The sequence below is a fragment of the Meleagris gallopavo genome, chromosome 29, assembly GCF_000146605.3.
Source record: "Meleagris gallopavo isolate NT-WF06-2002-E0010 breed Aviagen turkey brand Nicholas breeding stock chromosome 29, Turkey_5.1, whole genome shotgun sequence".
Taxonomy (NCBI): domain Eukaryota; kingdom Metazoa; phylum Chordata; class Aves; order Galliformes; family Phasianidae; genus Meleagris; species Meleagris gallopavo.
The window spans coordinates 3,744,665-3,766,943 of NC_015039.2; the positions used below are offsets into that span (position 1 = coordinate 3,744,665).

Consider the following 22,279-nt stretch of genomic DNA (forward strand, 5'->3'; position numbering starts at 1 on the left):
GCGGCTGCCGTTGAACCCACGCGGAACAGAGGCTGCAGCCGACGCTCCGCGGACACCGACCCCACCACATCCTCCTCTGCGGACGCCGCCTTCTCTGAAGATCTGCGGCTTTCTGACCCGGCCCCACCCGGGGGCTCCGAGCCCGGCAGCCGCCTCGGGCCGGGGGGTCGAGGCGGGGCGGGCGGCGGTTCCTCGGCTCCCACGGCATTGCGGAGGCTGCGGTGCGTCAGCTCCCGCCGCAGTGGGAGCGCAGAGGAAGGCGCGGACCCTCGGCCGGGGGCGCCGAGCGGTGCCTGCAGACCCGTCCCCAAAAGCGGGGACAGCGGGAGGGGCCGACGACAGCACCGCCCCCGGTTCTCAGCGCGGCACGGCAACGCAGAAGCGCTGGGTCACGGTGCGGGGCTCGGCGGCTGCGGGCAGCGCGGGGCTGCGTTCGTCGCCCGCGGATCCGCCACCGTCCGTCACCGCTACTCTGTCACCCCCCAACCTCCCATTACGCAGCGTGGGGAACTGCCCCCCCGCGCATCCACCTCCCATGCGGCTGTCCGTGTGCGGTACTGCGGGGGTTGGGACGCCGCACCCAGCGCCCGTTCCCCGCAGGGCCGTGTTACGATGAGTTGGTCGGATCCCTCTACTCCTCGTCCATCGGCGCCTCTTCCCGATACAACATCTTCTACTCGGCAAGCTTCGCCCGGCTGCACAGTGAGCGCTTCCACCGCGGGGACGGGAAAAGCACGTGGGGACAGAATTCACGGGGTGTAGGGGCTATGGGGAGGTCCCCTCGCAACGTTTCCCCCTCAGCATCCCCCTGGTGTGCAGGGAGCTCCCCCCGCGGGTACTGGGCTGGGAGTGTTGGGGCTGCGGGTTCCCGCTGAGACCCCCCCCTCCCGCTCCCATAGGCACTAGCGGGTGGTCCCCTGACCCCCGTGACAAGCAGCCCTGGCTGCAAATCGACCTGATGCAGAAGCACAGGATCAACGCGGTGGCCACACAGGGGACCTTCAACACATATGACTGGCTGACACGCTACATTGTGCTCTATGGAGACCACCCCACCAGCTGGAAACCCTTCTTCCAGCAGGGCAGCAACTGGGTAAGCACTGCCCATCTCCCTGGGGGGTGGGAGTCCGGGGGGGTGCAGGCAGTTGTTGCTCCAGGCTGAGCTGTCCCTTTACCACCAGACTTTCTTTGGGAATGTGAATGAGAGTGGGGTGGTGAGGCATGACCTGCACTACCCCATCCTCGCCCGCTACATCCGCATCATCCCAGTGGCCTGGAACCCACGAGGGAAGATCGGGCTGCGCCTGGGCCTCTATGGCTGCCCCTACCGTGAGTACCGACCCAGGGGTTCCCGCACGGGGAGGGACTCAGCCCCATCGCTGCATGGCACTGGGCCAGCTTCTGTGCAGATGCCAGAGCCGCAGTCTGGCTCTGGCACACGCCAAAACCCTTTTCCAGCATTCGTTAGAGATGATATAAACCTGCCTTGCTGGTCAGGACAGTCAGACTTACGTGCTCCCCAGTGTCGGGGTGCCCACTGCCGCAGGGCAGTGACACAGCTCTGCCTCGCTCTCAGGATCCCATGTGCTTTACTTCGATGGGGATGATGCCATCTCCTACCGCTTCCGGGCCAAGAAGATCAGCACCATGGAGGATGATATCTCCTTCAACTTCAAGACAGTGGAGCAGGACGGTGTGCTGATGCATGCGGAGGGCTCGCAGGGCGACTACATCACAGTGGAGCTCAAACAAGCCCAGCTCCTCCTGCACATCAGCTTAGGTGAGCCGGGGCTGGTGGGAACAACAGGTGGGGCAGAGGCAGGAATAAAGAGTGACTGTGTGCCCTCCCCAGGCAGCAGTCCGCTGCACGCCACCGAGGGCCACACGACGGTGGCGGTGGGCAGCCTCCTGGATGACCAGCACTGGCACTCGCTGCACATCGAGCGCTATGGCCACCACGTCAACCTGACACTGGACGGAGAAGTGAAGCGCTTCCGCTGCCACGGCACCTTCGACCACCTCGACCTTGAAACTGAGGTGGGTGTGCAAGCAGGGATCTGCCAGGCTGCTGGCTTTGTGCTGTGTCAGCGTGAGGCTGAGCCCCCCACTCTACCTTCCAGATCTTCTTTGGAGGGGTGATCGACCAGGACAAGCAGCACCTCACCTACCGGCAAAACTTCCGTGGCTGTGTGGAGAACATAATCTTCAATGGGGTCAACATCGCTGACCTGGCCCGGCACCGGAGATCCAACATCCGCTTCGAGGTCCGACTCCACAGCCCCCACCAGGGGCTGGGGTCCCATCCCCTTCCCTGGGGGTCCCTGTCACAGAGTGACCCCTTCCCTACAGCCTTGTCCCTGCTGTGGGTGACCCCTTTCCCAGGGCTGTATTTCCCTTGCACTGGGGTGATGTGATGCTGGCGGCTGCAGCACTCAGCCACGCGGTCCTGCATCGACTGCACGAGGTCACCTCTGGCCCGGGGCATCCATTCAGCAGCACCAGGCAACAGAATCGAGCGGTGGCCATTGGGGCCGTGGGGGGAGGGTTCTCTCGGCTGTGGGAGCATCTCACCCCTCACCACCTCTTATGGTCACCCCCAGGGCAGCGTGGGCCACTACTGCCAGGACCAGGTGAACACCCCTATCACCTTTGCCGGCATCAACAACTACGTGCAGGTGCCAGGCATCCCCCGCAGGAACCGTCTGGCTGTCAGCTTTCGCTTCCGCTCCTGGGATACAGCCGGGCTGCTGCTCTACACTAGCTTTGCTGACCGCCTGGGCTCACTGGAGATGGTGCTGAGTGAGGGCCAGGTCAATGTCTCCATTGCCCAGCCCGGCAAGAAGAAGCTCGAGTTCGCTGCAGGTGGGCTGAGGGCTGCCTAGGGGCTGGGGCCAGTTCAATGCCGTGCCCCCCTGAGCGCTCAGCTCTTTCCACACAGGACATCGCCTGAACGATGGCTTCTGGCACTCGGTGCAGCTGGTGGCACGGGAGGGCTCAGCCGTGGTTACCATTGACGATGACGATGGTGCTGAGTTTCGTGTGGCTCATCCCTTCCAGCTCCGCACCGGCAGCCAGTACTTTTTTGGAGGTGGGTGTGGGGTGGGCGCACCGTGGGGACATACAGTGCCAGGCCCTGCTAACACCCTGCACCCTGCAGGCTGCCCCAAGCCCGCGTCGCTCACTGGCTGCCGCTCCAACCAGACGGCGTTCCACGGCTGCCTGCAGATGCTGAGTGTGGACATGCAGCCCGTGGACCTGGAGATGCTGGTGCAGCACCGCCTGGGGAAGTACGCCGACGTCTTCTTTAATGTCTGTGGCATAACAGACAGGTATGGCTCGGGCAGCAGGGGGGAGGTGCAGGCAGGGCTGGGACTCACCCCCTGTGCCCCCAGGTGCACCCCCAACTTGTGTGAGCACGACAGCCGCTGCGTGCAGTCCTGGGATGACTTCATGTGCATCTGTGACCTGACGGGCTACAAGGGAGAGACCTGCCACAAATGTGAGCATGGGGCAGGGTGGCACTGTGGCTCTCCCCACTACCACGGTGCCATCTTCATCCCCCTCATTCCCCTTTCCCAGCCCTTTACAAAGAATCCTGTGATGCATACCGGGTCAGCGGGAAGACCTCGGGGAACTACACTATTGACCCGGATGGCAGCGGACCACTGAAGCCCTTCACAGTGTACTGTGACATCCGAGGTAGGGGCAGTGGGGCGGGGGAGGCGTGGGGATGCCTTCAGGGACCGGACCCCTCCACGTGCCTGGATCTGGAGCACAGTGGAGGGAACGGGGAAACCTCCTAACAGCTCCGCTCTGCAGAGGACCGGGCATGGACCATCATCCGGCACAATCGGCACTATGCCACGCGAGTGACGGGCTCCAGCGTGGACCAGCCCTACCTGGGCGAAGTGGAGTACTGGAATGCCTCCTGGGCTGAGGTCTCAGCACTGGCCAATGCCTCTGAGTACTGCGAACAGCGGATTGAGTTCCACTGCTACAGCTCTCGCCTGCTCAACACCCCCTGTGAGCAACAGGAGGGAGCGGGGCCGTGCCGTGGGGCTGTGCCACAGGGCCGTGTCCTCAACCCATCCCTGTACCTCCAGCCGGGCTGCCCTACAGCTTCTGGATGGGCCGAAACAACGAGCGGCACTACTACTGGGGCGGCTCGCGGCCGGGCATCCAGCGCTGCGCCTGCGGGCTGGACAAGAACTGTGCTGATCCCGAGTACTTCTGCAACTGTGACGCCAACCACGCACTGTGGTGAGCGCCAGGGAAAGGCTGTGGGCACAGGGAGGGCATGGGTCAGGGGTCCAGGCGGAAACAGGACCCCTGTGTGGCACCTCTGATGCATGATCTGTTTGCAGGAGGACGGACAAAGGTCTGCTGACCTTCGTGGACCACCTGCCTGTCACACAGGTGGTGGTGGGAGACACCAACCGCTCTGGATCCGAAGCACAGTTCCTGCTGGGCCCCCTGCGGTGCTATGGAGACCGTGAGTGACCAGAGCTGCGTTAGGGTCCGTGCCCACTTTGGGTCTGCATCCACCACTCACCCTGTCCTGCTCCTCACAGGAAACACCTGGAACACCGTCTCCTTCAACAAAGGTGCAGCCCTGCTCTTCCCCACCTTCCGAGCCAACCACAGCCTCGACATCTCCTTCTATTTCAAGACCACTGCCCCATCCGGCGTCTTCCTGGAAAACCCCGGCACACAAAACTACATCCGCGTGGAGCTCAACAGTACGGGTGGGGTGTGGGGCGCAGAGGGCAGCAGGGTACAGTGCTGCTGACACTGCGTCCCCGCAGCCACCAGGGATGTGGTGTTTGCTTACGACATCGGAAACGGGCACGAGAATCTGACGGTTCGCTCAGCAGTGCCCTGGAATGACGACGAGTGGCACCAGGTGAAGGCAGAGCTCAATGTGAAGCTGGCCCGGCTGCGGGTGGACAGACTGCCCTGGGTGGTGCGGCCGGCCCCACCACAGAGCTTCGTCCGCCTGGAGTTCGACAGACCCCTCTATGTCGGTGAGAGCCCCTGCCCTGCCCTGTGAGCCCGTGTCCCCGCAGCACGCAGCTGCTCAGTCCTGGTCCCACCGCAGGCTCGGCGGAGCACAAGATGCGTCCGTTCCTGGGGTGCCTGCGGGCGCTGCGGATGAACGGCGTGACGCTCAACCTGGAGGGCAAGGCCAACGAGACAGAGGGCGTGCAGGTGAACTGTACCGGCCACTGCCAGGACCCACCGGTGCCCTGCCAGAACAGCGGGCTCTGTGTCGAGCGCTACAGCCACTACAGCTGCAACTGCAGCATCTCTGCATTCGATGGGCCCTTCTGCAACTATGGTGAGCAGTTTGGTGCTGTGGGCACAGCAGGGGGAAGCCTCCACGGGAGAGGAGCTCCCATCACCCTGTGGGTGCCCTGCAGACATCGGTGGGTACTTCGAGGAGGGTGCCTGGGTGCGGTACAACATCCTGCCCATGTCGCTGTATGCTGCCCGTGAGTTTGCCAGCATAATCAGCAGCCCGTGGCAGCCCCTGCCCGGCTACAACCTCACTAACGAGGAGGTCAGCTTCAGCTTCAGCACCACCTCGGCGCCTGCTGTGCTGCTCTACGTCAGCTCCTTTGTGAAGGACTACATGGCCGTTCTCATCAAGGATGATGGTGAGGGCACAGGGGGCTCCTCCACCCCCGTGCTGAGGACCAACCCTGCAGCCTTCACTCGCTCTGCTTGCAGGGAGCTTGCAGCTGCGCTACCAGCTGGGCACCAGCCCCTACATCTTTGCCCTCACCACCAAGCCAGTGACAGACGGGAGACCCCACCACGTCAACATCACCCGCTGGCACCGCACGCTGTACACGCAGGTATGGGACTGGGGCAACCCGAGGTGGTTGGAGGTGCAGAAAGATTGGGGGCTGATGCTGAGTGTTTGCCCCTTAGGTGGATTATCTGCCCGTCATGGAGCAGCAGTTCTCCCTGTTTGTGGATAGCAAGTTGGACTCACCCAAGAACCTGTACCTGGGGCGTGTGATGGGTGAGCTGGGTCCTGCCGCCAGCACCAGCGCCCCTCTGCCCAGCACGGCCTTCGGTAGGGATAAGCTATTTCCTTTTGTGCCCCCACAGAGACCGGCGTGATTGACCCCGAGATCCAGCGCTACAACACACCCGGATTCTCAGGCTGCCTCTCAGGAGTGAAGTTTAACAGCATTGTCCCCCTCAAAGCCATCTTCCGCCCCACCAGCATTGTGCGGCCCTACAGTGTGCAGGGGGAGGTGGTGGAATCCAGCTGTGCCTCCATGCTGCCCCTTACCACCATCCTCATCCCCCCCGAGATGGACCCGTGGTACATGGGCACAGGTAGGGTCTCCCTAAAGCATGGGACGCTGCTCGCTGAGGCAGAAGTGATGCTCCAGCACAAACCCCACAGCCTCATCTCAAGTCCCACTTTATCCCTGCAGAGTTCCCCCACGTGCATGACGATGGCTGGGTGGGGATCATCATCGGATGTAAGTGAGATGCCCAGCCGGCCCCCCGAGCTGTGCCATGCGTTGTCCCCCATCCTCTTCCCAAAACCCTCACCGTTCTCTTCCCCGCAGTCGTGACATTCCTGCTCCTGCTGCTCGGGGCTTGCTGGTGCTGCTCTACTTCTACTACCACCGCTACAAGGGCTCCTACCACACCAATGAGCCCAAGGCCATCCAGGACTACAGCAGCGCCGTCAAACCGCTGTCAGTGCGCAAAGACCAGAACCTGCCCCAGATCCTGGAGGAGCCAAAAGGGGACTAGTGGGAGAGCGGGGGGTGGAATGGGCTCGCAGCGCCCCGCGGCCGCTGGGGCTGCCTGGAGATGAGCATCGCAGGACCAAAGGGCCGAGCACACCTGAACTGCCAGCACCGCCGAGCCGCCCGCTCCCACCTGTGCCTGGAGCGCGGCCGCCGGCATCCTCGGCCCCACTGTGGCCCCTCTGCCACAGGCAGGCAGCTGCCCCCCGCTGCCCTTCCACGGGGACCCCGTGCCTGGCAGCCCCACGCCCACGGGGGGAGTGCCTGAGCTGCCCCCAGCCCCCTCGCGCTGAATTCCCTGCTGCTTTACTCGCTTAGCAAGAGCCACGAAGGAACCACGCAATACCGCCGCGGCGCAGCCGGGCTGCCCAGCAATACCTGCCGTGCCGTGCATGATGCCACTGCACTTTGCTGAAATGCTGCTTTCATACAATCAGGTACGGATCCTTTCTACCATTTTTGTTGCTGAATATTCTACTACACTCTAATTTTTTTATTCTATCAGTTTGTATAAAAAACAAAACGGAACTTCACGTCAGGTGTTATATTCCAAGTGTCGTGGTCAGTGGTCTGTAGTTTGCTACTTCTCTGTAAGAAGTGCTCGTCCTGCATTACCGCCAGCCCAGGGAACGCTCTGTTCACGCGCTGTACTGTGGTCAGACAATGTTATAGAAATGCATTTATCTACCCAAAGGCCTAGCTCCACTGGGCACTTTATTTTTTAAGAACCTGTTTTGTTGAATGAGATGTGAAGATACTCCAATAAAGGCAGAATGACGGCGTTTGCCACCTTGCACCCTTCTGTTTGCAGCCTGGGCACAGGGGCAGAGCCGCCCCACTGCCCCTGCCCTGCTCAGTGCCCCAGGTTCTCACGCCCCACTCCTCCTCCCCAGCCCAGCACGGGGGCACCACTGGACCTGTCCATGCCTGAGGGGGGGTTCCTGCTGCCCCAGAAGAGGTCAATGGCCAAGAGGTGCCTTGGGTAACAGAGAGCAGCGAGCTCCAGGGGGATGTTCGTTATCGCTTTATTATGACAAAGGCTAGAAGCCACATAAGTTTTAAAGTGCATTATAATTCACCGTCAACAAACCACAGACACAAGCCTGGCATAGTGCAGATACGGCCAAGGTGGCAGAGGACACTGAGCGGACAGTGGGGCTGGGATGAGCTGTGGGACGGAGGCAGGAGAGGGGCAGAGGGCAAAGGAATGGGACTGGGGTACAAGTGCTGCTCCATACAGACTCAAACCCTCAAGACAGGACCGAGAGCAGGCAGGGCAGGACCACAGCTGTGCTGGGGAGGGCTCAGCTCCCGGCGCAGACCCAGGGCGCTCCCTGCACGGGGAGATGTGCTACGGGGATGGGGCCATGCCCTGTGTGGGAGCCTCACATTCCCAGAGCAGCAGGGCAAGAGGCCCAATCCTGGGCAAACACCATCCTACAGCACTGCTCCAGGCTGGCACAGGAGTCCAGCAGTGTCCAGCACCTGGCACCAGGCCAGCCGGTGGCATACGTGGCTCCTACAGGACAGCCCCATCCTTCAGGCCCAGCCCCTTGTTCAGGGAAGAGCCAGACAGCCGCCACCCCGCCATCCATTCTTCCAAGCTGCCCAGTCCCAGGCCTGAACAGATGTCCCTGAAAAGGCGCTGCTGAAGGACAGCAGTGGTGTGGGAGGTCTGTGGTCCCTCAGCCTGAGAGCACCCTGGGCGGTGCACGGGGCCCAGCTGCCTGGCTGAGAAGGCTTAATTTAAAGTGCTTTTTTCTTTCTCTTTTTGCATGGGGTGCTAATGCCAAACCTCACTTTGCCAAAGAACGTTTCCCCCTTTATCCCCAAAGCCAAAGCCAGCACCAGAATGCCAGAAGCATCCACAGAGCTTCCCCTTTGTCAACGCACACAGCAGGTATGAGTGCTGTGCTCTGCTCAAACCTCGCCACTGCAACATTCAAGCAATTCTGTGCAATGAGGAAGGTTCTCAACCTCAGAGGACCCACTCTGCTGGCTCCTGAAGAGTCTGCAATGTCTCAAAGAGCCCACGTCTCTCTAATAGGGACCATTCCCACAGAGGCTGGAGAAACAACCAGCATTGGTGCTGCGTGGCCGCTATGCACCTGCCTGGAGCACTGACGTTCCAAGCAAAAGCTTGGCTCCCAAGCTGGATGCAGCCACAGCCAAGCAAGAGGGTGTTCCCCACACAGCCTCACAGCTGCCCCAGCCCCAGAATACCCAGGCAGTAGAGCAGCTGCAGATAGGCAAGAACCACGCAGCCAATCCACAGCCTGCCACGAGAGCATGCTGCAGGTGAGGGCTTCCTCATGCTCCTGGGTGCATGATTCCTCTGGGCTCCTCTTGAGCTTCCAGCAGCACTCCTGTAACATCATCTCTAACCAGTTCAGTGGCTCCCCTTCCCAAAGAGACTTTTGCATAGTGCTGCTCTTCCTGTCCCAAGGAGCCACATGCTGGTGGTGTCTGTCCTCCAGCCAGCTGAGGCAGAGGGAAAACAGAGCCCCAGTGGTAGTAGCTGGGGAACCTAGGGACGTGCAGGAGTGTGGACACATCTCTATGGCTTCCAACGCTGTCACTGTCCTAGCCAATGCACCAGAACAGTCAGCAAAAGGTAGCACCAGAGACCAGAGCTTGTCCCAGGCAGGGGCCGGAGGAGAATGCCAGTCCTGCCACCCTTCAGCGTGCCCTCCAGGTCTCAAGTGTACTTCACTCACTCTTGTTCTTCTAGCAGTTGACAGAAAATGGAAAGAGACTGAGAACTGGTGACTGTCCCTCCTCCTGCAACACAGCTCTTCTTCAAGCCCCAGCTGCTCGGTCCCTCCAGCCCAGGAAATTACCAGCAGTGCAAGGTGCTGGAACCTGCCCCATCCCGGGGCTGGGCAGAGCTGCTGTCCTGGTGGCAGCCACTCATGCTCCTGCCCTGAGTCTCTCTCCAGGTGTCTGGGTAGAAAGTAGCACTTGTGACACACACAACAAGGGGAGCATGGGCAGCAGTCATGTCAGCGTGAAGCAAACATGGCATTGCTTACAAGGTGCAGCAGCAAAATGTGTGGGGACCGCCTGGCACACAGCTCAGATGATATCGGTCTCCCTCTCTATGCCAACATACTTCAGGGCATCTGCCTGGCTGTACCTATAAAACAGGAAAGCCACAGTTGCTGTAACCACCTTTGTGCTCTTTGCAAACGTGCACACAAGAGGTGAGGTCAGCCCTGCCCCACAGTCCCCAGACAGCCGCTCCCTGTGTTACCGGTAATCAAAGAAGAGCTCCTCTCCCGCCTGGATGGCCCTCTTGGCAAAGATTCCTATCCGGTGGTCTCCATTCACCATCACAACTGCAACCAGAGAGACAATGTCAGAGATGTGCAACTGTAGCCCAGGTCCAAAGGTCACAGAGCACCATCAGCCCAGCCCGATTGTTGCCAGCTGCAGAGCCAAGGCTCCAGAATTGCTGCTCAACAGGATGGAGTAACATCCTAGCCTGCTCTCTAGCAGTGATCTCCCTGCAAGATCAGAGCTGCAGCAGAGCTGAGCAGAGCCCCCAGCTGTAGGAATGTGATTTGCAGCCACGAGGAGAGTTCGCCTGTCTTTGATGTTCTGCAGCTGCGATGGACTCAGTGTGACTTGGGACCCCAGTGAACTTCCTGTGTTCCCAGAGCTGAGTAGGATCAGAGATTTTTCCTCCACCTTGAATGGCCTGTGTGAGGATAGCTCACCTTTGGCATAGCAATTGGGGTTCACGGAGTGGTTGGCAAAGCGGATTTTATTTCCTTTGCGAGTGGCATCAACAACAAAATCTATTGAAACAAGAAAGAAGAAAACTCTTTAGTGTCCTGTAAACATAAGATTGCTGCTCACGTGACACAGGAATTGAGACTAATCCCCAACAGCCCCTGCCAGAAAGCCCAAGCCTTTACCACCCCATGAAGCCCCCCACAAGTTACCATTGTTGAGGTTGAAGAGGAAACTTGACATGTACTTGTCATAGACCTTTCCTCGCCGGTCAGCCTCATCCTGTGAAATAAGCTGGAGAAAGAGAATGCCTTGAGAGAGCCTCAATGCCTGCAGGCACAGAAAGGACTGAAAACACCTCCTGCCTCTCCACCAAGGGGTGGGAGCTCAACAGGCTCAGGAGAAGTAGAAGCAATAGCTCAGCTTTCAGGGGCCAACACACACCACCTTGTGGAGAGCCTAGAGATACTAAGATGGGTCCCAAAATGGTACAAGATTCATCCGGGTCAGAGCGAGCCCGTGGCCATGACTGAACTGGGGAAGGCATGCAGTCCCTGCTGGATCAGCTGGTGAACTTCCACAGAGCACGTCCTCCCAAGCACACAGCACAGCAGTCCCAGAAAGGGCACAATCACTGACCTCACCACAGTATTCAGAGATGAATTCATTCTTCTGCACAGATTCTTTGATGAAAGTCCCCCAGCCAGCAACATCTGATGGTGCCAGCAACAAATGCTTGAGCCAAGGTAAAAAGAAAACAGTTTCAGATGGCAGACCCACTAATCCTCAGCACGCAAGCAGTGCAGATATCACACGCCAGCTGCACATGTATGGTTTAGGGCAGTGCCCAGGAGCAGCCATGCCATGCAGGCTGCAGTTCTCAAGGTTCCAATACCAACAGGGGCAAATCATGCAGAGAAGCAAGCAAGAAATCAATATCCATCCACTGCCCCAGTGTAATGTGACACAGCTCCCTTCAGTTACGTGTCATAGCGTCAATAAGCTGCAGCTGCACAGTACTTAACACTCACTGAACTTCTGCCTCTCTTCAGTCTCTTGTTCTGACCAGCAAAATTCAACTTTTCTATGGAGTTACTTTTTATACTCCCTTGTTTTCATGCATTCTCATTCATCTCCCAACTCCTGATTTTCACATCAGTAATCCATGCTCTAAATGCTATGAAAGCCTGGGGCAGAGCTGCTTCTCTTTTTTATTTTTCTCAGACAGCTTTGAGTGGCTCACAGCCTCTCCTATGTAGTAGGAGACCTGTTAATCAACTCTACCCCGAGGCAGTCCTTTGTCAGAGCCCTGCTCCAATCAATACCTTTTTGAGACCGCGCTGGATGCTGCAGTTCTTGCAGGACACAACCTTGCAGTCCCAGTGCTCCGACGCCCCGCAGGTCAGACAGAGGTCTGGATCGCATTCCCGCACGGCCAAGTAGCACGGGCACTGCTTGGTGTTGCACTGGGTCTTACAGCGGCAGCCCGGGAAGCGATTCTGACCTGCAGAAACACAGCTCGTATTTTTGCATGACAAGACTTTTCATAGAATGTGCTCTGCTATTCACACCTAGCAGAGCACAAACCTGTGCACAAAGTCCTGCCCAGCTTCATAGCAAGAGATGCTGATCTGCATCTTAGGACTAATGACGTGCAGTTTGGAAACAAACGGCACTAATAACACAAACAGGTCTGTAGAGAGAAGCCTGGAGTCTGAGTTGTCTCCCCACTGCCCTCTAACCCTTTCAGCCCCAAGCTGTAACCCTAAACAAATTCACCTTCAGAAGGCACAGTTACATAGGCAAGTGCTGTTAATCTCCATCACAGAGCTGAGAATGAAAGCACAGAAGGGGAAAAACAAGTGTGGCAAAACAGTGACTCAGCTGACTGTACATCCTTCTTTCATGCAATCAGCAGCATCACCCAGGGCTTACTGATGCTGGATACAGACATGTGGGCAAGCATTCTCTAACGAGGGCACACATCACCAGCTGCTGGGAGTTACAGGGCATCATGGGCCATAGTTTTCCCTTGGACTTTATCAGACTGGTAATTGAGCTGCTGCAGATGGACCAAAAAGTGAAGGCAGAAATACAACAGGCCTTCATTCAGCCCCAGGTCTGCACCCTTCCTCTGGTCTGTGTCAGGAGAGCAGCTGCTTTCATATGTGACAATCTTAGGGTTTTCCTTACAGTCAGGGTTGCACTGGCAGAACTTCTCACAGAAATTTTGGGTCATAATGCAAGGGCAGGAGCTGTCACAGGGATGTTCAGGATGGTCACAGGGCTGGTAGTTGTACACCTGAGTAGGTGAATTATCTAGAACAATAGGAGAAATGCCAGGATTAGAAGCTGTACTTCGCAGAAACACTTGAGAGAAAGCATTCCCAGGGCTCTGGAGCAGAGCACATGCAGGTTCCCGATTTGCCTGCAGAGGGCAGGGAGCGCAGCAGCGCTCAGCTCAGCCAAACCTATCCACCACAGCTCTAATTACAAATGTATGACACACAGCCACCCATGCACAGTCCACTTCACACAGACTGCATGCCAAACCTCATCCCTCCTGACTAGAGAAGGACTGCACCACACGCACAGCCTGGCAGAGAATGCTTGCATGGCAGCAGTGCACGTGGCAGAGCCATGGCAGCCCCCAAGAAGGCTCTGCAGCGGAGGCAGCTCACCCCCACATCGCTGCAACTGCTGGGACGGAGAGCTGGACACAGTGTCCTGCTGTGCAAGCCGGGGCTGGAGAACCATCCCCCACCAAACAAAAAACGTCTAAACGTAGCTACAGCAAACGCTACCTTTCTTCAGCTGAATCTTCCTGCAGTGGGCAGCCCACAGCCTAGAAGAGAAGCAGAGATGTCAGGGGTGGGGGAGTCACAAACCTCCACTGGGAGCAACTGGGCCAGCACTGTGCTCAGCACTGCCAGCTAGCACAGCAGCAGAGGACGAGCGAGTCCAGCAAGGCTGTCTGGCAGCTTCATGCATTAATAACCATCAGCCAGACACAAAGAGGTGAAAGATGAGAACGACTCAGCTACAGCTGAAGTTATTTAAGGCAAATGTGAGAGCCAGAATAATACTGTACACGCTGGATCAGCACACAGAATGTAGGTTATAAGCCAGGGAGGGAGCTCAGGCAGAGGCTGCTGTTAGGACTGCGTACTGGACCTCTTGCAGCAGTGCAGCACTTGCTGCAAAACAGCCACTGTGCTGCCCTCTGCTCCAGGGCTGAGCCTTTGACTATAGAACCACACAGCCGCCCAACCAGGATAGCAACACCAGAGACAGGGCAGGGGCCAGCTCTCAGCCAGCAGCACAATCAGCCCTGTGTGACGGAGAGAAGTGTGTGCAGATGGGAGCCAGATGCGGATTACCAGGAATGCTTTGGCACAAAAAGCAGCGGATCTGGTTGCGTTTTAAGAACAAAACAAGGCTGTCCAACACTCGCCTGTGCTTCCTTTTTTTCTTCTGGGATGGATTCATCAATTCATTTGTTGGCAGTTTTGTTATAAGTGATTCTTTCACTGCAAACTGAAAGACCTACCAAAAACAAAACAAAACAAAACAAAAAAAACAAGAAAAAGAACAGAAATAAAAGAATAAAGTTCAGCGCACTCAAGCTGCCTTTATTTAAGCATTAATGAAGAAAGCGTAAGCACACACAGACAGTGTGCACAGTGTGCAGTTCTGCCCCCAGTGTCATTAAGTCATGGATATCTTTGCTTTTCTTGCCTGGGAAACAAGATCATCCGCTTGCCAGTATACCCAGGCCTGGGATAAAACAGCCTGAAGAAACCTAGCAGCACTGGACAGCAGAAATACTATAAAATAACAACAATAAACTTTCAAAGTGTCAGTGCAAGACATTCCCCAAAACAGTTCGAGGCAGAGAAGAAAAAAGAATTAAGTGAGCAGCAGCAAAGGCCTCCTTCCTTCCCCTGGGTTAGGTGCTGCCATGCCAGCTTCCCCTGGGTGCATAGCCCAGACTAGAATGTCAGGCCCTACCTGTTTGCATGTCTTTGTTCCCAGCAGTCTGGCGATGGAGCAGAAGTTGTTGAAGTAGGTCCCATGGAAGACACGGAAGAGGGACTCCTCAGCTCCTGTCCACTCAACTGGCTCCTGCTGTGCCTCCACTGCAAACAGCTGGGATGAGGTCGGGCTCAGCTTCTGCTTGGTAGGGGTCTGACAGCGGGAGTTTGCCTCTGGTGAGAAAGGCAGATGTTAGGGACCAAGGATGAGCAAGAATGCAACTCTGCCATCCATGCTTCTGAGGGCACTGGTGCTCCAAGGGGCCTGAGCCCACCCTGCCCCATGAGGCACGAGAAGCCCAGCGCTTGTCCCAGCACTGAGGAAGCAGCCAACCACCTTGCAAGACTGCACACAAGCCCTCGGCCTCAATAACTCACAGGGGGGTTCTCAGTACCACAATATGGCCAAGTGCATGAAGAGGCACCATCCAGCAGTGTGCCTGCTGCCCACACTATGCTCGTGGAAAGCCAAGCAAGGTGCTCTGGGTCAACGAGGCTCCAGCAAAGAACTTGCTATGCCTGACAACAAGGATAATAACCCAAACACAGTGCAGGGAGGCACTGTGTGTCCCTTGCATTTGTTTAAGGCCAGCTGAATACATTCTGTCACTAACTCGTAACTCCACAGCCACTGAACATGGACAGAGAGCCCCACGTGCAGCGGTGCCTGCTTACTGTCACTGTCAGAGCCCCAGGTGGGAGAAGTGTGTCTCTGAGGATGATGCCATACCCGAGGAACTAGAAGCCCACTCATTGCCTGTGTCTCTGTCGCTGTCTCCCTCCCTTGTCTCAGCAACCGCAGAAGCTGGGGCATTTGAACAGGAGGCACTGACCACATGGTGCCTCCGGCGGCGCCTGCCTGAGCACTTGGACCTGGGATTGTGCAGTGCAGCAAACTCCTTCGCTCCTTCCTGCAAGCAGAGCAGAACACAAGGTAGGTGGCATGCAGTCAGGAAATACAGAAAGGCCTTGGGAGGAGCCCTGTCCTGCTGCCACCATGAAAAGGCAGATTTGTCATCTGTGGTCACCTTCATGGCCTCCAAGGCCCTCATAGCTGGCCGCACAGCAGATTTCTGCTTCATTTCTTTCAGCATTGCTGCCCACATGAGCGGGCTCCCTCACCTTGTTCCTCCAGCTTGCTTTGCTGCCTCCTGCCCTGGCAATGACATCCTCTTGGCTGCTCTGCCTCACCCTGCAGCTCCTTTTGGACACTGATACCTCAGCTAGCTGATTCGAACATCATATGAATATGCTTACAGTAAGGTTCATATCAGGATTCGTGCTTCTCCAGATTCAGTGACAGTTACAACTGATTCTGAGAAATCTCCACAAGAGTGAAGAAGACCCTCAGCCATTCCACGGAGCACAGCTGGCCAGGTCCACTTCTTGGGGTGGTTTCAGAAGTCTCAGTGCAGAAACATACCAGCCAGAGGAAACAGTCTGCTCCGCAAGGATCTGGTTCAATCTTGGTCTCTCTGTTCTTTCGTTTGTACACATTAGGAGTAGCATGAAAAGCTGAAAAAATAAGTTATTTTTACTATTAGCAACAGGAGTCTTCTAACAAGAATCTTCCACCACAAAAACAAAGGACAGGGACAGCACAAAAATGAAGGCAAGTGGGAGCAGGATGCAGCCACCAAGAGTACAGGAGGAGATCTTAGAAACAGAGAACAAGGTGGGGGACATGTTGGCCAAGCCCTGCTTCAACCAGTAATGGGAACTTAGCAGCAAAGAGGGAATACTTGGGAAGTAAAATGCCACAAAAAAAAAAAAAAGATCTACTTTCAGACTGAAACTAAAAGACTGCATGATCTTAATAATAGATCTTTTAATAAATAACTCAGTGGAGAGAGTCCTGTGACTTTCCAAGAGAGCCCTCAGACACAGCAGATCCAACAGCTAAACAGCATCCAAAAGACTTTGGCAGAACAAATGGCAGGAACATAACTAAGATCATGCTGTAAGCTCCAGTGAAACAATACAGCACATGGACACGTCCCAACCACAGAAGTGTAACAATCGTGCCTTTCCCTGATGAGCTTCTGCAATCTGAGAGTGAAGTCTAATCACAGCAGTGTTTCTGGCACAAATTGCACTGATGTTCATCACAGTGTGCTGAACAATGGTGAGAAAGAGGGAACTATGACACAGGTCGCTTTGCCATCCATTTGAGGAGTTTAGCAGAACTATCTTTATAAAAGGCTTCCGGGCACCTCTCAGCTCATAAAGGCTCCACTGCAAACTCCAGGAAGCCACCACCCTCTCACAGCAGCAGCACAGATGCCAAAGCAAGGCCTACAGGACACAAAGTACAGACAGTAATGCAGAGAAAAGGGATGTGCCCGGCAAGCCTGCACTTACGGTGCAGAAAACAGTCATATTTGAAGCAGCGCCGGCAGAAGAGCGTGTGGAAGGAGTGCAGGGACTGCTCCCGCTGCACCGACTTCGCGCACGGCCCGTCGATGTTGGGGGTGCACTGCGGGGGCAGCACGTTCGGGTCCGACACCTCCGTGAGCTCTCGGTACCTATTCAACACACACAGATGTGTATGCTTACCTAATCTGGGACATTTAACAGGACTTCATGCGACTACAGGTCTTACGACTCTGGTCCGGACACCTTTCAGCTAAACCAAAGTCTGCAACACTCAAAAACTGTCCTTCTCATAGTGCCTAAAGCCAAGTGAGCTCTACTTTCCGGCCAGAGCATAGTGCTGTTTTTTGAAATACAAATTTTAATTGCCCCTATCGAAAGTAACAAGCAACTTAAGGAGAGATCTTCTACCTCTCTTTCATGTCATCTGGGAAGCCATATTCAGGAAACATAGAAGAAATGGCAGTGAATATCATGTCATTTGGAAACCGTTTCTTGGAACACTTCTTGTTACCTAAGGAAAAAAAGACACAACTCCTCAGTTAAGCTGGACATAAATGTAACTTTCCTTTCTCCAGAGAGAGTGATTCCAGGTGCTCTGGATTGCATTTTAAGAAACAGAAACGTGATCACACACACAAAAAAATCTGACTTGCAGCTAGGCTAAAGCACTTCCAGATGGTACTCCACTGCTTTCAAAGTAGCATAATGTATTGATTTCTTAAGGAATATCACCATTTATTTTTACCTGGACAGGATTTACAAACATTATTTTTCCACACCTGCAAAAAGTCCTGGTATTTGTTCTACTCCTATCACTATAAACCAAAAACGAAACTACCAGTCAGCATTCCTAAGATCATGCAGGACACACAAAAATCCCACAGAACAGAGATTCCTCTACTAAACAAGAATTTCAGGTGGCAAAGGAGAGGGAAGAGGAACAGTAACACATGGAGGACAAGGCTGGCAGGGACTTGGGAAGCTCCCTGTCCTACAGCAAAATCAGATCTACTGACAAACTTACTGACAGATGCTTGCCTGACTGGAAACCAGACTTCACAACTTCCTAAGGCAATATCCCTGACTGCTTTGCCAATCTTACATTACATAGTTTTCCAGATCACTTATCTAAATTCCTCCTTGCCATACTTTAATCTGATGACTGTTTATCTTGTCCACAGAGGACAGTGAGAACAACTAATTTCCCTTCTTTCAACTGCTCTGTCAGAACTTGCCAAGCAGGTGGCTACTCTTAGTGACACACAACAAACAAAAGAGTGAGAGCAGGAGAGCACTGGCCTGCTCCTCAGGCAAGGCAGGATGGAAATATGACCAACACGCAACCAACTTCTGCAGCCAAACCCACCTTCCACTGCAATTCGTTTTCTTTTCCTTGTGACTGGCAGTTCCTCTTTCCCATCCTCCTGTTTGACTTCAGAATCATTGTGTCCTTCCTCTTCCTCATCTGAGTACTGATTCAGGGCATTCACTAGCTCCAGGAAGACAGCATCACTGATGAGGACTGACCCTGAAATCATTTCTGAAACACAGTGATGTCAGCCAGTTTGTGGGAGGGCCATGGACGTTCCTCAGCCACACAAAGCCCTTATCAACGAGAACTTTCCTGACGATTTTGGAGGGCCAGGTGGAGTTTTAATACTTTAGAGTCCTAAGAGTGCTGTTAACACTTTTGGTGATCTGAGGACAGCCCATACAACAGAATTTTCTGCTGCATTCCGCCCTCTATGCAGTTTTATGATGAGCTAGGAAAGCGTACAAGCTTTTTGTCTCTGAAAAGCTTCAAGTCATGGCTAGGGTTACAAGTGAAATGACAGCACTCAACTCCTCCTACTCCTGAGACTCGAACAGAGTGGGGGATCAAAAGGCAAGGCCATGTCTTTACAAACCATATCTGCAGGCAAGCATTTCTGCTCTAAACGCTCTCAGATAAAAGACGGTTACTGCTACCACCTTTTGATTTCTTAACTACTTTGATATCTTACTTGCAAGAAACTGAATGAACACTGCTTAGCGTTCATGCTCCTAAATTACCTTCCTCTCCATGAACTTTCCCATCATAGTTATTAATAAGCTCTTCAATGAAGGTTTCGTCCTCTTCCTTCACCTCATCTCCCATGTAAGGGATGTTGCACAGAACAGTTTCATCCTCTACCTGAAAAGCAATTAGGTACAATTCAGTAAACCAGCACTTTCTAATTCCCAGCCAAGCTGTGTCTCCGTGACATGCTCCTGTCCACGGCAAGCAGAAAACACTGCATAAAGCAAAGGTTAAGCCTTCCCAGCTCAAATTTCATACATCTCATCACTGACATTTCACTGTTATCCCATGCTATCAGAATAACTCTAACCTCAAAAAATGCATTTGATTTTAAAAAGAACTGTATCCAAAGGTTACAGAAACACACACATTTGCAGGAACAATGAAGAGCCAAAAATGTCAAAGTTGTGGTGATTAAGGGAGCAGAACTGGAACAGAGAAAGAGGCAAAAAGGCAATTCATCCCAGGAGGAATACAGCTGAAGCTGAGGAGTGTTCTAGCATTAACTGCAGGGAGCAAGGACATTTGAATTTCATTGTAGTGGCACCACCAAGGGACTCTTTTTGCATTACAATTGCTAATGCCTCACTGCTCTACCAGTCTGCTACATCTGGTTTTAGACAGCTTGGACAGACTGCAGGAATATGTTCACTCCCATACTGGGCAAAGGGGCAGGCTAGCCACGGGCCGTTCAGCAAATACTCTAAACTAAGCCACAGCAAAAACAGCAAAACCTGCATTTAAATCATTCTCCTAACTATTGTGATAGAGGAACTAACCCGCAGTAGCATCCCTACAAACAGATCAGCAGGGTTATCCAATCACAAAGGAAAGGACATGCCTAAAACCCACAACTCTCTGTTTAAAAGAAAATGTTTTCAAGTGTTGTTGTTTGTTTTTAATAAAAAGCCAATCAATCCCCCAGTCAGTAAAAGAAAACACTTACTGTTAGAATCCTGCGTTAATATAATGGTTGCCCTATTAAGGAGTTGGGTGGAAAAGAACTAATGGCTGAGTAAGACAGCTTGGATGGAAAGCAGGCAACACAAATTTCTACCATGTCCTCCTGAGCGGACATTGCTTGGAACAAGTTGTTTTAACCACTCCAGAACCATGTAACGATTACACAATAATCTCACAAAGATCTTGCATTCCTACCTACCATGAAGTTCTGCTGAAGAGGGGACCAGGAATACATGATAGGCACCAGCGCCACTGTGTTCAGTGTCCTCATGTACAGTGTCTGGCTTGGAAATCCTGGAAAAATGCTCTCAACTGTACACTAGGGTAGAAGTGAAGAGAAGGGTGGTGAGAAAACAGCCCCCGGGAGATTGTCACCATCACAGAAAGAAATAGCACTTCAGGACAAGTATAGCAAAGCACTGTGTTCGTGCCTTTTTTACCTCATTTCTGCACCATGAAAGAGTGCTAGGCACAGACGGATACTAACACAGCTCTCCCTACCTGTTTAAGGAAGGGGTGCCCACTGACTGGCTTCATCAACTGCACTGGTTGAACTCGAAGTTTCTTCCAGTCTTCATTAAGAATTTGAGTCTTTTCATGAACCTTTGCAAAGTTGGCCACAAACAGAGCCTGAAATGAGAGAAAGAAGCACGCAACATTTTAAAATCAAGTGAAGATTTAGAACATTAACATCTCTCCCAAGATCTTGTTTCACATATCAAAATGCAGATCTGCAAAAGGCAGAGCATTTCAAATTAATTATACCAATTAGAAGGAATTCTAATTCAACTCAGTATTGGTACAAAACCGTGCTGAAAATTTACCCAACTGTTAGCAACTTTAAATAATTCCCTATCAGAGCCAAACTCCTACGTGCCAATGAGAAAAGCAGAAGAGCAAGTCACTCGAAATGCAGTCCCTTTGCAGTGCAGAAGAGACTTTACAAAGCAGTAGAGAAGAGCCCTCCCTGGCACCTTATGCAGGCATCCAGACAGGGAACTGCTCAACCTGCACAGCAGAGCCAACAAAACTGCTTTGCTTTAACAGAGAGCACAAAGAGGTAACACCTCTTCAAACATACCATGGCTGCAACTGAAGTAGAACTTCGCCGTTCTCATCATGAATCACTCATCTGATAAAAGCTCCCATATCGCAAACTGAAATCTATAGCAGAAATCATTCCAACCAGAGCCACTACGTCTTTACCTTTGCTCCCATGTTTGCCTGAAATCTCTTGAGCTGCCGAAGACGCATATATTCAGACTTGACTTTTCTTTTCCAGTATATAATACACTTTGATGTTGGAGGAGTGGCGATTTCCATTTTTCTACAAAAATACAGTAAGAATAAATATCAAATGATTGAAAGTATAACGTTATAGACAAGTGCTAAAAGAAACCACGAACCCAACCGTGTGGATTTTAAATGCATCACAGACTTTATTTAGGAAAAACTAATCACCTAAATCTGCACTAATCCTACTTTTGCAATAATTATAGCATAAATTGCACTAAAAAGCATGGGGAGCGTTTGGACGCAAGCAGCAGCACGACACTACATGTGCTTACAGGGATTCACCTGCTTCTGTACAGTCTGAACCACTGCAAATCGCAGACTCTTACGAGAATGATGAGTTAGAAGGGACCTCACAGCCCCTCCAGCCTCACATCCTGCCATGAGCCGAGTGCCCCCACCAGCTCAGGCTGCCCACGGCCCCATTCAGCCTGGCCTTGGGCACCTCCAGGGATGGGGCACCCACAGCTTTCTGGGCAGCTGCGCCAGGATCTCACTGCCTCCGAGTAAAGAACTTCTTTCTCACATTGACTTAAATCTCCCCTCTATAGTTTACAGACACCCCATTGTCTTGTCACTATCAGCTCATGCAGAACGTTGCTCTTTCCTGCTTATAATCTTTCAGTTCTGTACAGTCAGTTTGTTTCCAGCGTTCCACTTTCTGTTCGCACAGGGTGCTGGGAGGACCACACGGTAACGTCAGGAGCGGTGTTACCTCCAGCTCAGAACACCTCATTGCCAGGAGGCTGTCAGAACAGCACAGCTCTTGGCTGGGAATACACAGTGCTACTGACGGAGAAGCCCGAGTGGAACCGAGCGGCTGAAAGCACTGCAGCTACGCCTGGCAGAGCTCCGCATCCCACGGGGTGAACAGACTCACACAGCCCCCAGCAGGGCGGTCCTTCCCTCCGAGTCCCCGGCCCAGGCCGCAGCCGTACCCAGCGGGCCGTTCCACTCCACCCGTGGGGGCTCCCCGGCCGACCTCCAGCCCGAATCCCCCCATCGCCACGCAGCCCGCGGCCCCGGGAGCCAGGAGAGGGCGC

The 22,279-nt window shown here is 54.0% G+C and overlaps 2 protein-coding genes across 2 annotated transcripts; one reads left to right on the top strand and one right to left on the bottom strand.

Moving 5' to 3' along the window:
• Positions 1-116: 116 nt before the first annotated feature.
• Positions 117-7,561, top strand: CNTNAP1 (contactin associated protein 1; the record flags this gene model as incomplete). The annotated part of the gene is given in 24 exon segments (XM_010724713.3): positions 117-702; positions 900-1,093; positions 1,182-1,329; positions 1,577-1,780; positions 1,853-2,037; positions 2,121-2,264; positions 2,601-2,862; positions 2,939-3,088; positions 3,158-3,329; positions 3,393-3,499; positions 3,580-3,699; positions 3,820-4,023; positions 4,104-4,260; positions 4,365-4,492; positions 4,572-4,739; positions 4,806-5,024; positions 5,099-5,338; positions 5,421-5,657; positions 5,731-5,858; positions 5,935-6,028; positions 6,118-6,351; positions 6,453-6,500; positions 6,591-6,614; positions 6,617-7,561. Coding segments are annotated over 24 exon segments (4,317 nt in total), but the record flags the coding sequence as incomplete, so codon positions are not given.
• Positions 7,562-7,777: 216 nt separating this feature from the next.
• EZH1 (enhancer of zeste 1 polycomb repressive complex 2 subunit) lies at positions 7,778-22,249 on the bottom strand. Its single transcript, XM_003213138.4, has 20 exons — positions 21,844-22,249; positions 21,150-21,270; positions 20,445-20,573; positions 20,143-20,262; positions 18,974-19,094; positions 18,288-18,461; positions 17,330-17,432; positions 16,907-17,070; positions 15,969-16,060; positions 15,276-15,456; positions 14,523-14,719; positions 13,966-14,057; positions 13,316-13,356; positions 12,705-12,830; positions 11,837-12,015; positions 11,151-11,246; positions 10,724-10,805; positions 10,496-10,576; positions 10,030-10,114; positions 7,778-9,912 (listed from the first exon to the last, which is right to left on the bottom strand). The coding sequence occupies exons 2-20, from the start codon at positions 21,264-21,266 to the stop codon at positions 9,852-9,854; spliced, it is 2,241 nt and encodes a 746-aa protein (XP_003213186.1). The 5' UTR covers positions 21,267-21,270; positions 21,844-22,249; the 3' UTR covers positions 7,778-9,851.
• Positions 22,250-22,279: the final 30 nt, after the last annotated feature.

What these genes read in the sequence shown, in the direction of transcription:
- EZH1 (XM_003213138.4), bottom strand. Translation starts at nt 21,266, where the DNA reads ATGGAAATCGCCACTCCTCCAACATCAAAGTGTATTATATACTGGAAA. An exon ending in GAAAGTTCATGGAGAGGAAG is followed by an intron (nt 18,462 to 18,973) that starts GTAATTTAGGAG and finishes ACTGTGTTTCAG; the next exon opens with AAATGATTTCAGGGTCAGTC. An exon ending in CTGCCAGTGCAACCCTGACT is followed by an intron (nt 12,016 to 12,704) that starts GTAAGGAAAACC and finishes GTGTTTCTGCAG; the next exon opens with GTCAGAATCGCTTCCCGGGC.